This window comes from Saccopteryx bilineata, chromosome 2 (assembly GCF_036850765.1).
Source record: "Saccopteryx bilineata isolate mSacBil1 chromosome 2, mSacBil1_pri_phased_curated, whole genome shotgun sequence".
NCBI lineage: Eukaryota > Metazoa > Chordata > Mammalia > Chiroptera > Emballonuridae > Saccopteryx > Saccopteryx bilineata.
This window is the reverse complement of record NC_089491.1, coordinates 39,101,400-39,115,099: the sequence shown is the minus strand read 5'-3', so window position 1 is coordinate 39,115,099 and position 13,700 is coordinate 39,101,400. Positions and strand designations below refer to the sequence as shown.

Below are 13,700 nucleotides of genomic sequence, written 5' to 3'. Positions count from 1 at the left end.
GGTTTGAGCAAAGCTCACCAGCTTGAGCCTAAGGTCGCTGGTTCGAGCAAGGGGTCACTCAGTCTGCTGTAGCCACCCCCCACCCCCCCAACCCCCGTCAAGGCACATATGAGAAAGCAACCAATGTGCCGCAACGAAGAATTGATGCTTCTCATCTCTCTCCCTTCCTGTCTGTCCTTCTCTCTGACTCTCTCTGCCTCTGTCACAAAATAAATAAATAAAATTAAAATCAATAAATTAAAAAAAAAAGGCCCATCTGTCTGCTAAGGTTCTCTTAGTTATGCTGATTAGTGATCCAGAGCCCAAGGCTAGAAGCCTGACAGGCCTCTGTGAGTATGTTAAAGGCTCCAGTTCCCTGTCTGTGGGCTTCTTCAATTCCCCACAAGGCTCTCCTCTGCCATTTGAGTTAGATTTGGAGGAACCCCCAGACAGGGGTAGGTGCTGCCCATTGTCTGCCCTCTGGATGGGACTGTAAGGCCTGGTAGGCAAAGTCTGACCTTGGGGCTTCTCTGTAGCACCCCTCTTTTCCAGACAGACATAGAATAGACAGTTACCTGGACATTGGGTCTAGATTTCACCCCGTCTCCCATCTTATTACACTGGGAGTGGATTTCATTTCATGGGTTCACTCTTGACGGTTCTGGCTCTGCAGGCTCTTCCTCATTGTGTTCCAAAGGTCCTCTTCTTTCTGAGGCTGTGTACCCTTACCTTAGGGCCAGGTCTGGGAGAATCTAAGGATAGATTTTTGCCTAAGGTTGCTCAAGGCCTTTAGGCTCATCGGCAGTGCTTGGACTCTGTCTTCTCTTCTTCTGCCCTTTGCCTTGACACAGTCTGCAGTCGGGCTCTGCACCTCTGCCTCTTCTGGCCCTGAGCTCCCTGAGTCATGTGGACATATCCGCCAGGTACTGCTCTCAGGTCTCAGACAGGCCTGAGCAGAGGGAGGACTGTCCAGACATAGGGGACATGGTGCTCTTTCAGTTTCATCCTTTACTCAGAGCCAGGGTGGACGGAGAGAAGCACTCCACCCATTACACACCCTTCCCACTACTGTCCACCACAGCAGGGGCTAGAGCTGCAGCCGTGGGAGTGCTCTCTACTGAAAAATGCACCTCCTAATTCATTGCTTCCATGCAGAAATGTCTTGCATGAATTTTAAAGCCTAGGGAGAGAAGAAAAGAGCTGCTTTGACAGGCCTGAACTAGCATCAGCCCTGGCCTTCATCTCAGATAGTCCAGGGCCAAGCATTGAGCATCTGTGGTTGGCCTGACCAGTCTCCTCAAGCCCAGGAGGAGGCAAGGGGCCAAGGCCAGCCACCCTGCTCCCACTCTGCTATGTTCTCTAATTCAAATAGCAGGTTGGGGAAAGAAATGGAGCATGCAGAAGTAACATCTTCTCTCTTACTGGGCAGGTGCCAGGGAGACTGGAACCCATCTGGAGAGGGGTGGCCTTCTGCTCTCCCACCATCTTGTCAGGAAAACAGGGCTGCTGCTTTACAAAACCGAAGACTCAGAGTTCTTGGCTGAAATCATGGCTTAGGACATGGGAGGGGCCTGCCTGTCCCTCACTTGTTTACTCACTTCCTGTTCCCTTGTTTCCCTCATTCCTGCCCCCCTCTTCCTCATTCATCCATTGGTAACTCCTCCCTGTTTGTTCCTCTGGGAGCTGAGGATGCTTAAAGGCTTGGTCTCTGGTAGGAAGGTAACCACAGACACAGGCTAACATGACAAGGCAGTATGTTATGGGCTACAGAGACTCGTGGGGTCACTGAGGAGGGGCACTCAGATTGTCCTGGATGGGGAGCAGGGCCAAGAGGGCCAGGGAGGTTTTCTAGAGGAAGCAACACCTAAGCTGAATTGTGAGGGATGAAAAAGTATTAGTTTGAAGAAGAAGGATACCAAGCGGTCACAGGTGCAGCGACACAGGGGCATCAAGCAGAGAGGCCTGCTGGGAAGCAGCACATCATTTGGAGCCGAGTGTGAGAGAGAGGGAGCAGCACCTGAGAGAAGCACAGGCGCCCAGTCATGAGTGTGCTCCTCTAGCAATTAAGAGGCTTGGAATTTGTAGGTTGGTGGTTTCAAATGAAGTGTTTGTATAGAAACTCCATACATTAGAAAGATGAGAGTGGAGCTGTGCTGGTAGGACCAGGGTCCTACTTGTTTGAGAGTCCTCTGTTAGCACTCCCCCGGCCCCTGAGGTACTTTCCCAGGCTCCTAAGATCTCCCCCAGCATAGTTTAAAAATCACTACCCAGAGGGTTTGTTGCCCTGGCCAGATATCTGTTGGTTAGAGCGTCATCCTAAAGCACAGAGGTTGCCAGTTTGATCCCTGGTCAGGGCACTTACAGGAACAGGTTAATGTTCCTATCTTTCTCTCTCACTAAAATCAATAAATTTTTTTAAAAAAGAAGGTGTCCGACAGGCAGTTGGCAGTGTGAGCCTGGAGCTTCAGTGAGATATAAAAGACATCAGAGTCTAGGTCCTTCTCAAAGGGACTGGGTCTCAGGGAGACTAAGAAGGTTATTTTGGATCTTAAATGCCAGGCTGGGGGCAGAAGGACTTTGTTCTCTTGGTAGCAGCAGGGAGCCATGGAAGGTTTTGGAGCCAGGGAGAAAACTGTTCATGACATAGGCTACTTCCCCAGGAAGCTCGTCTGAGTAGCCCAGCCCTGTTCAGGCCCCGCTGTGAAGCCTCAACTAGCAACGCTTTGCTAGATGTGTGTGTATGTGTGTGTGCACATGTACACTGTGCAGCACTGGGGAAAGTGGCAAGAAAGATGAATGAGCACCAGCTGGGGTCAAGTAGGTCTGCCCTAATCAGATAAGGCAGAAGAGAAGGGAATCTATTAAGCAGCTTCCATCCCCTCCCTACCACCTGCTTCCTGTGCATTCATTCATTCTCTTAACCCCATTTACCACCTGCACCCCACACACTTTTATTCCTAACCTTCCCACCTCCACCCCAGGAGCATGTGTGTGACTTGCACATACTTACACACATACTCACTTGTGAATGCACACACCACCCCCCAGTGGGCATCAGGCTGCTAAGTGGGGTGTGAAATACAATTTCCATGCATTCTGGCAGCTGCTCATTAAACACTTCCCTTTGTAGCTCCCTAGCGCCTCTTATAGCCTGGCCTTTGACACCCCCACCCCTCCCCTCTTTAAAGGGACTACCTTTACACGGAAGGGGAAGTGGTCTGGGCGTCAGGGCTGGCTCTGACTGGTGTCCTGCAGGCTCCATGGTGTTCTAGGCCTCCAGTGAAAGCACAAATGAGCAGCTGCCCTCCTGCAGCTCTGATCCTCCCACCTGGGTGGTGTTTGGGGAGGGGTTACCCCCCTCCCCGCAGTACCCCTTAAAAACCATGGTGACAGCAGTGATTACAGGCAGCGGCACTAAGTTCCTGTCCTGGGCCTCTGCTTGTGACAGGGGAAGGGACCGCTGTCCCAGCATGTGAGGTCTGGTGGGAGCAGGAAGATGGAAAGCTTTCGGCACCCAGCCCCTCCCCAGCTCTCAGGGCCATGGCTTAGCCCGGCCTCCACATCTGGCAACAGAAACTTGAGCCTCAAGCGTGTCATCTTCATAAGACAACAGCTCTGTCTCCAAAACACTTTCCCATATGTTTGCTTCTAGCCCCGAGAAGATGGGTGGGGCAGGATTATTAACCCCAATTTGCAGATGGAGAAATGCGGCTCAAGTCTGAGATTTGAAAGAAAGATTCTGGGAGCAGGACCTAGTGGTGAAGTGGAGGTGGGAATAGAGGAAAGACTGCCTAGAAAGGGAAGCCTGGAAGAGGGGATGAGGGGACAAGCAGGGAAGAGCCAGCTGTGGAACATTTGTACCCCAATTCCTAGGGTGATGGTGATAATGAGGACATCAGCTAACATTTATTGAACGTGTAATATATACAATGTTCTGACCTAAGGGCTTCACATTTATTATCTCATTTTTCCCTTACAACAAACCTGTGCTGTTACAGTTCCTGTTTTATATATGAGAAAACTGGTTGATTGGGCCCTGTCCTTTCTAGGCCCTGTCTATGTAAGGAGTTTGAATTCACCCAGGCAGGGATTGGGCACTTCCAGACAAGCCAGTGGATTAGAACAGTGCCCTGACTTGGCCCTGTTTCCCCAGGATAGTCAGGGAGAGAAGGATAAGAGAAAACATAGATGGCTAGAAGGAGGGAGGAAGGCTCTCAAGGAGGGAGGGCCAATCATAGGACTCTGGGAAATGGGCTTATAGAACTTGCTTCTGGACCTCAGATGGGTCTTAAGGAAGCCCTGCTCAGCTCACAGGCCTAACTCAACACCCTAACAGTCCCAGAGCTCACAGTTTGGGATGTTTCAGGTGAAGTGGCAGAAGGATGACATGGACAACAACCTTAACTTCTTCTCTGTGTCATCTGATGGCAGGATCCTGTCTTGGACGCTCGTGAAGGTGCCTGTTTCCCAGAAAGGGTCATGCAGGGGTGGACGGGGAATGGGGGGGAGCTGAATGGAAAAGGGACTTCCCTGCCAGCCCTGCTGATCCATGTGCCCTCCCCATCCCTTCTGTGACTGCAGAGCGAGCTGGTTCACACAGATGTCATCAAGCTGAAGGTGGAGAGCAGCGCCACAGAAGGTGTAGAGGGGTTACAGCTACAAACAGTGGGTAGGAGCCTCAGCTCACTCACATGCAGGCCTGGCCACAGCACTCAGGCCCTGTGAGGGTCAGTGATGGTGGCCCTCCCCAGTACTGAGTACTCCCTCCTGCACTGTGCTGGAGCTAGGACTGGAGGTAATGGGGAATCCTGGCCCTGTCTGCCCAGGACTCGACTGTTTGCAGACCCTCCCTGTTTCTGCAGGTCCCATCCCTGTTTGCAGACCCTGTTCCTGTTTATGCAGATCAGCTGCTGTTATGCAGATCCAACTCTGTTTATGCAGATCAGGCCCCTGTTTACCCAGATTCGGTCTCTGTTTACTCAATCCTTACCCTGTTTATGCAGACTGTATCCCTGTTTGCACAGACGACGTCCCTGTTTGCCTACCCTGTCCCTGTTTACCCTGACCCTGACCCTGTTAAACTCAATCCCTGCCTTGTTTACCCAGGCCTCTCATTTCTGTCTGCAGAAGCTCTGGCCCTTTTCTGAGTCCCAACTGCTTGGGACCAGCGGCAGGCTAGAGGGCCAGTTCCTGCTTGCCTGGCTGGCCGCAGCCCTCACAGGGGCTGGGCTCAGGCTGTTCTGGGGGCCTTCTGTGGAGGAGAGGTGCTGGGAGCCTCCTGCCCAGGAACCAGCTAAAGTTGCTCTCTCTTCTCCCAAGGCTGTGGCACTGCTTTCGACTTCCACAGAGAGATTGACTACTTGTTCCTAGTGGGCACAGAGGAAGGAAAAATCTACAAGGTGAAGCAGCCTGGCCCCTGTGCCAGCTCCTTATAGGGCCACTTGAACTTGAGGACCCTGGAAACTTAACCTTCTCAACAGACCCTATTCGGACAGATCTTAGTGCTCATCAGTTCTAGAAGGCTTCTTGGGGGGAAAGAATGTATTTCTGGAGCTGACTGGGAAGCAGACAGAAGGGCTGACTGCAGGAGAGGGGAGGAGGAATTGGAGGGTGACTTCAGCCTAGCCCAGACCTTTCCCTTCGGGGCCCTCCCTCCTGCCCTGGGAGTGGAGCGGGTAGAGGTGAGAGTGGGAGTTTGGGGAGCTGGAACATTCTGGGAAGATTTCTTGGAGGAGATCTGAACTTGAGCTGAGCTTTGAAGGCTCAAACTAACAAGAAAATTTATCTCTGAATATCTGGTTCATTGCAGCCGGCAGGAGGGAACTTCATGGCCAGTTTCTGTAAGCTCTGTGTTAGTAGGTGAACATCCTTCTGAACCTCTTCATCCATCCAAAAATAGCTTTACTGCAAGCTTTTCTTAGGCTGAGATGCAGAATGTTAATTACAGGCAGCCTCCCGGGAGCCCCTGAGGCCCAGCCAGAGCTGGTCTGAATGCAAAAGAGGTCCCCACCCCCCTTCCACCAGTGGTGGCCTAGGAGAAACTGGAGGGAATAAGACTACTTAGTCACACTGTCTCCCAGAGGGAGGGCATAGGGACATGCTGGTCAGGGCAAGAAACCAACTGGGAAATCATGAAATTGGGATTTGCTCCTGTCTCTGCATCCACTCTTACCTGGGCAAAGTGGGAAGTTTATCATTGTTGCAAGGATTCTGTCTATGGGATGCGGATAGACCCAGGGCTCTGTCTGTCTGTCCATAGGCTTTGGCCTAGACACAAGCTAAGCCATATCTCACCCAGGACCCCCAGACCTACTCTACCTTGGCTCAGAGAGAAAAGGCCTTTCTGCCTGTCCCGGAATCCTCTGGGCAGACTACAGCACTTTCCCTCCCCCTCCAGGAAGGCTGCCCTGCCATGCCCACCCCAACCCCCAGGCCCCGAAGCCCCTCCTTTCTCTCCCGACTTGTGGGTGAGAAGAGCAGCTAGTAGCTTGGCCCCAGCTTTGCTGTGACAGTGATGTGGGATAAAACAGAAGAGGAGTCTCAGGTTCCGATCTTCCAGGGCCCCCAAGGAAGTAGTGGCTGCTGACCTCTTTTTCATGCCTGACCTCTGATCCCTTACCCAACCCCCAGTGCTCTAAATCCTACTCCAGCCAATTCCTGGATACCTATGATGCCCACAACATGGCAGTGGATGCTGTGTCCTGGAACCCATACCACACCAAGGTCTTCATATCCTGTAGCTCCGACTGGACAGTGAAGATCTGGGACCACACCATCAAGTGAGGGGCCTGCCCCTGGCCTTTCCCTTCCTCAGGCGCCACCCTGGGTGGGGCCTCTGGGCTCTAGCCCTGTGAACCCTCTGTGTCATGAGCTTTCCACCCTGCAGGACCCCAATGTTCATCTATGACCTAAATTCAGCCGTGGGTGATGTGGCCTGGGCACCATACTCTTCTACTGTGTTTGCAGCAGTCACCACCAATGGGACGGTGAGTACCCACTTCCCGACCCTGCTGAGCTGCTAGTGGAGGTAGGGTGAGGTATCCTGGGGTCTTCCTCCTGGGAGCACATCCTGTGCCCAGGTCAGGTCGGGGAAGACAGGATATAAGGACTGCCTGTGAATTCTCAAGGGCCAGGCCACCCAGGGCCCTGTCAAAAGAGGAATTGTTTATCCCATGAGGCCTTGAGGCGGGAATGGGGCTCTTCATCTTGAAGGAGAGAGCACTCTCGGGGAAGAGATGCCATGAGGAACAGTTATCTTCTCTGAGGCCCCTGGGCTGGGAGCTACAGTGTAGCTAATACAAGCTGCATGTGAGGAAAAACTTATGAGTCAGAGTTGATCTGTGATTGAACTAGTGTCTAAAAGGTGGTGAAGTCCCCATCCCTGGAAGTGTGCAAGTTGAGTCTGAGAAGGGAAGATAGGAGTGGTCTGTTTCAGTGGTTTCCAGCACAGTCTGCCAACTGACAGTTGAAAACCCCTGGATTGGTGAAAGGCCAGCAAAAAATTTCTGTAAGAAAATTCTGAGATGCACACCCCTTTTCCCTGTGGAAAAGAGAGTCACCTGCCCAAGTGATTAGGACAGTGATTAGGGCATCCTGTTAAATCATTCAGTCATCTTCTGCTGAAAATATGTTTACCAAAGGCAACTATGGTGTCTAGCTCCAGGGCAGAGCCTGGTGACTGCGGCCCCTGCTCTCATGGAGCTTATATTCTAGGGAGGGGAAAGAGACAAAAAGCAACAATAACTAAATGCCCATAGTGTTAAGTGCTAGGCAGAGATTGAAAGATGATGATGTGCACACAAATGTTTGTAGCAGTGTTATTCCTAACAGTCAAAAGGTGGAAAGAACCTATCGGTTGATGAATGGATAAACAAAAGGTATATCCAAAAGGATTAGTATTCAGCAAACCAAGGAATAAAGTACTGAGACATGCTACAATTTGGATGAATCTTGAAAACATGATTTTTTTTCTTCTTTACAGGGACAGAAAGAGAATCAGAGAGAGGGATAGATAGGGACAGACAGACAGGAACAGAGAGAGATGAGAAGCACCAATCATTAGTTTCTCGTTGCAACACCTTAGTTGTTCATTGATTGCTTTCTCATATGTGCCTTGACCGTGGTGCTACAGCAGACCGAGTGACCCTTGCTCAGTGACCTTAGGTCCGAGCTGGTGAGCTTTTTATGCTCAACCCAGATGAGCTTGTGCTCAAGCTGGCGACCTTGGGGTCTCGAACCTGGGTCTTCCGCATCCCAGTCTGACACTCTATCCACTGCGCCACTGCCTGGTCAGGCGAAAACATGATTAATGTAAGAATCCAGTCACAAAAGACCACTCCTTATATGATCCTATTTATACCATATCTCCCCATGTATAAGACACACCCTTTTTCGAAAAATTTGGGATCTAAAAACTGGGTGTGTCTTATACAGTGGTTGTAGATTTTTTTACTTGTATTTCCTGCTTTTTCTCATGGATGAGGAGTTGTATGAATTTTATGATGAATAAAACTTGAATTCAATAACTTTATGTAGTCTGACCAGGCGGTGGCGCAGTGGATAGAGTGTCGGACTGGGATGCGGAGGACCCAGGTTTGAGACCCTGAGGTCGCCAGCTTGAGCGCAGGCTCATCTGGTTTGAGCAAAAGCTCACCAGCTTGGACCCAAGGTCGCTGACTCGAGCAAGGGGTTACTCGGTCTGCTGAAGGCCCATGGTCAAGGCACATATGAGAAAGCAATCAATGAACAACTAAAGTGTCGCAATGCGCAACGAAAAACTAATGATTGATGCTTCTCATCTCTCCGTTCCTGTCTGTCTGTCCCTGTCTATTCCTCTCTGTGTCTCTGTAAAAAAATAAATAAATAAATAACTTAATGAAATACATTTTGTTTCAAATTTTGGGCCCCAAAATTAAGGAGTGTCTTATACATAGGTAAATATGATATTTGTCTAAATAAGCAAATCTATAGAGACAAAGTAGATTTGTGGTTGTCTAGGGCTGGGGGGGTCGGTGGGAGAAAATGGGGAATGACTGCTAATGGGTACAAGGGTTCTTTTCGGGGTGATGAATATGTTCTAAAATTGGTCATGGAGATGGTTTCATAACTGAATATACTGAAAACCAAGAGTTGTATACTTTAAATGGGTGAATTATATCTCAGTAAAGCTGTTATATTTTAAAAAGAGAGAGAAAGTGATGTAAAAAAAGGACTGGATGGTCTCTTAGATTGAGCGGTCAGGGAAAGATTCCTCGGAGAGGTGAGATTCAGGCTGAGAGCTGAATGACAAGAAAGAGCCAGCCACATGAAGATGGGGGTGGTGACACTCCACAGGTGGAAACAGCTAGTGCAAACTCCCTGAAGTGAGACTGAGCTTGAGGGGTTTAAGGAATCGGCAGGCAAGTGTGCCTGGGCCTAGTGAGCAAAGGGGAGGGCATATGAGATGAGAGTGGAGAATCTAGACTAAGAAGTCTGGATTCTATGTGTAGTACCTAGAGACCGTTGGAGGATTTTAGATTTTTTTTATAAAGGTAAGTCTGGCAGCTGCATGAAGAACGGATTGTAGTAGAGGGGCAAGAGTGGAAGCAGGGAGTCCAGTTAGGACAGTGCCACAGTTGTCCAGGTGAAAGTTGATAATTATATGGACTTAGGGCATGATAAAAATAAGAGCAAACATTTGTTGATCATTTGTATGACAAGCACTATCTGAATACCTGACATATATTAACTAGTATAAGCCCTGATTCTGCTTACTAGCAAGTTAGGCTTAGGAGCCTCTATTTCCTCATTTATAAAATAGAGATAATAATAGAATCTACCTTATAGAATGGCTGTGAGGATTACTAGATTTTACAACCATACGCCATACTGGCCCAGAGTCTAGTACATAGTAAGTGCTCAGTAAATGGTAGTTGCTATTATTGTTAATTCTATATAGACTTAAATTTTCTCCTAAATGTTTTATTTTTATTTCTTCAACCATAGGAGAACCCCCCCCCCTTTGCTCGCAGCTCCAGTGTGCTAGGCTTATTGTGTTTCCCAGAAAGCCCAGGGTGGTTTCTCTGAAGCCTCATTAGCCCCACCTCTCCACAGACCCACGTGTTTGACTTGTCCATCAACAAGTACGAGGCCATCTGCAATCAGCCCGTGGTAGCCAAAAAGAAGAACAAGATCACCCATGTGCAGTTCAATCCTGTCCACCCCATCATCATTGTGGGCGATGACCGTGGGCATGTCACCTGCCTCAAACTCTCACCGAACTTGCGCAAGATGCCAAAGGTATGCTTGGGGAGTTTGGGCTACCAAAAGAAATAACTCTCCAGGGCAGTAGGGGATGGGAGAAATGGGAGGAGCCAGGGGTGACCTGCAGGCTTGTGGCCTGAGAGACCCAGGGTAAGGGTGATGTCATGGCCCAGATGAGGAGCAGAGAAGCAGGTTTCTGGAGAGACAATGAAATCAGATTGTATATGCTGAATCGGGGTTTCCTGTGAAGCCGGCAGGTGGGAGATAGTCAGCGAGTAGGTGACCATGTGGGATTGAAGTCTGGGGGAAGCATGTGGACACCATTGGCTTATTTGGTGTAGACCAGGTCACCCAGGCAGGGCGCTTGGGTCTTAGTCACTGCTTCATTGGCTGAGCTTATACAGGGCTTCAGCTCCAATGGTCCCTGAGCTGGGAACTGTGGGTCCACACAGGGAAGAAAGAAATGAGCCGTGAGGAGGATAACTAGGTCAACAGCCAGCCAGGCAGTCCTCCTTTTGAGCTCTGGTTCTTTTCTGAGATCTCTAAGGATCTGGAGACCCTGCCCAGAGCCCAAGGGCCCCAAATACAGGCCACATTGCCCAGAGCTGCGATCTCAAAGTCTAGATCTTAGAGTCCAGGCTCAGACTTAAGAACCTAGGTTTTAGAATCCAGAGTACAAGGGTCCAACTTAAAAATCCAGAGTCTAGAGCCCAGAACCCAGTCCTGCCCACTGGGTGCTACAAGTAGAAATGGAATTTGCTTTCTGCCAAATTCTGGGCCAGGATTGGAGCTGGGCCAGAGCTGGGTCAAGTCGCCCTAATGACAGTACCTCATAGTTGCAATTTGAGGCACTTACTGTAGTTTGAGGCCAGGGCAGGGGCCTGTCTTTTTCCACAGCTGACACCTGCCCCTCTGCATCCCTACCAAGGCAGGGGCCACGAAACCATCCTTCTGGTGGTGGCCTGGTCTATTCCCTTCCATGGCCAAGGAGAGACAAGGGCTGGAAGTTTGGTGGGGCCTGTAATTGTAGCCAGCTGGGGGAGGGGGTGGGTTTGGCTATAAATACTCAAAAGGCTGCTAAGCGCCTGCAGCTGTGGCCCAGAGGCTGTGGTGGGCTGGGAGTGGAGTGGGGTGGGGTGGTCGGGTGTGGTCTGAAGTTCTTTGCTGAGCCCAGCGAGTTGGCCTCTAGGAGGGGGAAGGAGGCAGCAAAATTAGTGCAACAGATAAAATCTGCTCTTAATTTAGTGAGAAGAGAGACCCAGGCTAGATCTGGCAGAGCTGGAGAACCCTGTGGAAGGGATGATAGTCATCTCTTGGGGCAGGGGTACAGCTGTCGTGTGGTAAGGGTGGTAGATCTGGATGGGACCTGCCCTGCCCACTCTGACCCAGGGAGGCAAGGACGTCCCATAATCAGTTCCAAATCCTCTCAGAGTAAGGGTCAGTCATGGCTGGGAAAGCTGGTTACTTATGTCTTTGAGGACCTGAGAACCTTGGCATTAGAGGACGACCTGAGCAAGTGACAGCTGAGAGCTGATACTTGGGTGGATTGAAAGTTCCTGCGAAATTACCATCTGACTCTATTAGTAGGCAAGTGATTAGTGCAAATAGCAGTTCCCTGGTCATCCTTCCTGGCCCTCCTAGGAGCTATAGCCCCCCTGCTCTTCCTTAGTGGGCTGAGCCACACAGTCCCAACTCCTGGCTAAGCGTGCTTCCCATGGAAAGCTTATCAAACAAAGGTCAAGGACTATCTTACCCTAACTACTGTGTGTGTGTGTGTGTGTGTGTGTGTGTGTGTGTGTGTGTGTATATATATATATGGAAAATTGAAGCTCAGAAAGGCAAGGGACATGTCCAAAGTCATATAGGGAGTTAATAACAAAGCTGGAACTAAGAGCCCGGTCCCTTACCTCCCAGGGGATGGGATGAGGCCAAGAAGAGAACATGAACTTAATTTGGGAGGGAGAGTGGGGAGTGAAAAAGACATCTTTGTCCTCTGCCTCGAGAGTATAGAGGTAAACTGGATCGTGGCAAAGGCACTGCCCACAAGGGAAGGGGAAACAGATTTGAGAGCAGGTGCAGGGGTCACACCAGGAGGAAATCAGAGCTCCACGTGGTGTCAGCTGCCAAGACGAGGCCAGGAAGGGGGCTGCTGGCCTTGCACTCTCTCCCACCTCACAGCTTGAGCTAGATCCAGGCTGGGCTCTCAGCAGGCAAGGCTGGGGCAGCTGCCAGTGAGCAGTGGGTACAGGTGGCTGAAGGCGGGGTTTGGAGCAGAGAGAAGGCAGGAAATGGCAGCTGCCCCGGCCTAGCCCACACCCCACGGCCTGGACAGAAGGGAGGATAGGACTGGCACTGGTCTGCCAAGGAGCTCTCAAGGCCTGTGAGTGACACACACCCCAGTGTCTGTTTTTCTATGCCCAGCTTACCAGTTAAAGCATTAAGGGCTTTGTGGGAAGAAATGAACAGTCATAAACTCTGGATCTGTTCCTTGGAGGAACAGATCCAGCCAAGGACATCTAGAATCACATGGGACATCCCATCTGCCTTCTTGGGTCTCCTGACACCTTACCGCCACCCTAGGTATGTCTCACACAGCAGGCCTGGCCCCAAATGGTACCCCACTCCCAACCTGACCTAAAAGTATGCCTGACCTGTGGTAGCACAGTGGATAAAACGTCAACCTGGAATGCTGAGGTCGCTGGTTTGAAACCCTGGGCTTGCCTGGTCAAGGCACACATGGGAGTTGATGCTTCCTGCCCCCCCCCTCTCTAAAGTGAATAAAAATAAAATCTTAAAAAAAAAAGTATTAGAGTACTAGGTGAAGGGACCTGTGGTTTATTTACACCCCTCTTCCTTGCAAACACACAATTCTTAGCTCCTTGTTAGAACTCAGCCAGGCACCTTCCTGTGGGAAGGACCCTGTGTCCATCTGAGGTTCAGAACCAGATCTGGATGCTTCTTATAAACTTCAGCTGGGCCCTTGTGTCACCTAACCCGAGTTGGGGAAGGATCAGGTAGAGATCTAGAATCTAACTGAGCAGGGGAGGGGCAAGGCACAGCTGGAGCTGGCTGGGCAGAGGAGGTACTGCCGGGACCCAGGCAGCGGTGGCCCATCACTCACCATTCCTCCCTATATACTCCCCTTCTCCCCAGGAAAAGAAGGGGCAGGAAGTGCAGAAGGGTCCAGCTGTGGAGATTGCAAAACTGGACAAACTGCTGAACCTGGTGAGAGAAGTGAAACCCAAGATCTAAGGGCCTGGCCTCAGTCCCTGTCCTATTTCTTAAACCCAATACTTATAGCCCCTGACCCTGGTTATCAAGCCAGTCTTAGCACCTAATATGTGACCCCAGCCCTGATAAGGTCCCAGCATCTGCCCTCAACATCCTGTTTTGGCACTCATCCCAGAACTTGGCCCTCATCACCACTACCCACTCCTACTTTGCACAAATAAACCTGTGTCTGGAAGCCCACACCCACC

The 13,700-nt window shown here is 50.5% G+C and overlaps 1 protein-coding gene across 1 annotated transcript in view; it reads left to right on the top strand.

The window, feature by feature from the left end:
* The window catches only part of DNAI1 (dynein axonemal intermediate chain 1), a 77,083-nt gene extending 63,472 nt beyond the window's left edge, over window positions 1-13,611 (top strand). Inside the window, exons 14-20 of the mRNA XM_066254711.1 lie at window positions 4,346-4,435; window positions 4,561-4,648; window positions 5,299-5,378; window positions 6,610-6,758; window positions 6,866-6,965; window positions 10,072-10,257; window positions 13,375-13,611. Of these exons, the coding sequence (XP_066110808.1) occupies window positions 4,346-4,435; window positions 4,561-4,648; window positions 5,299-5,378; window positions 6,610-6,758; window positions 6,866-6,965; window positions 10,072-10,257; window positions 13,375-13,473 (792 nt within the window). The 3' untranslated portion in view covers window positions 13,474-13,611. The remainder of the gene's footprint in view (window positions 1-4,345; window positions 4,436-4,560; window positions 4,649-5,298; window positions 5,379-6,609; window positions 6,759-6,865; window positions 6,966-10,071; window positions 10,258-13,374) is intronic.
* The last annotated feature ends 89 nt before the right edge of the window (window positions 13,612-13,700 follow it).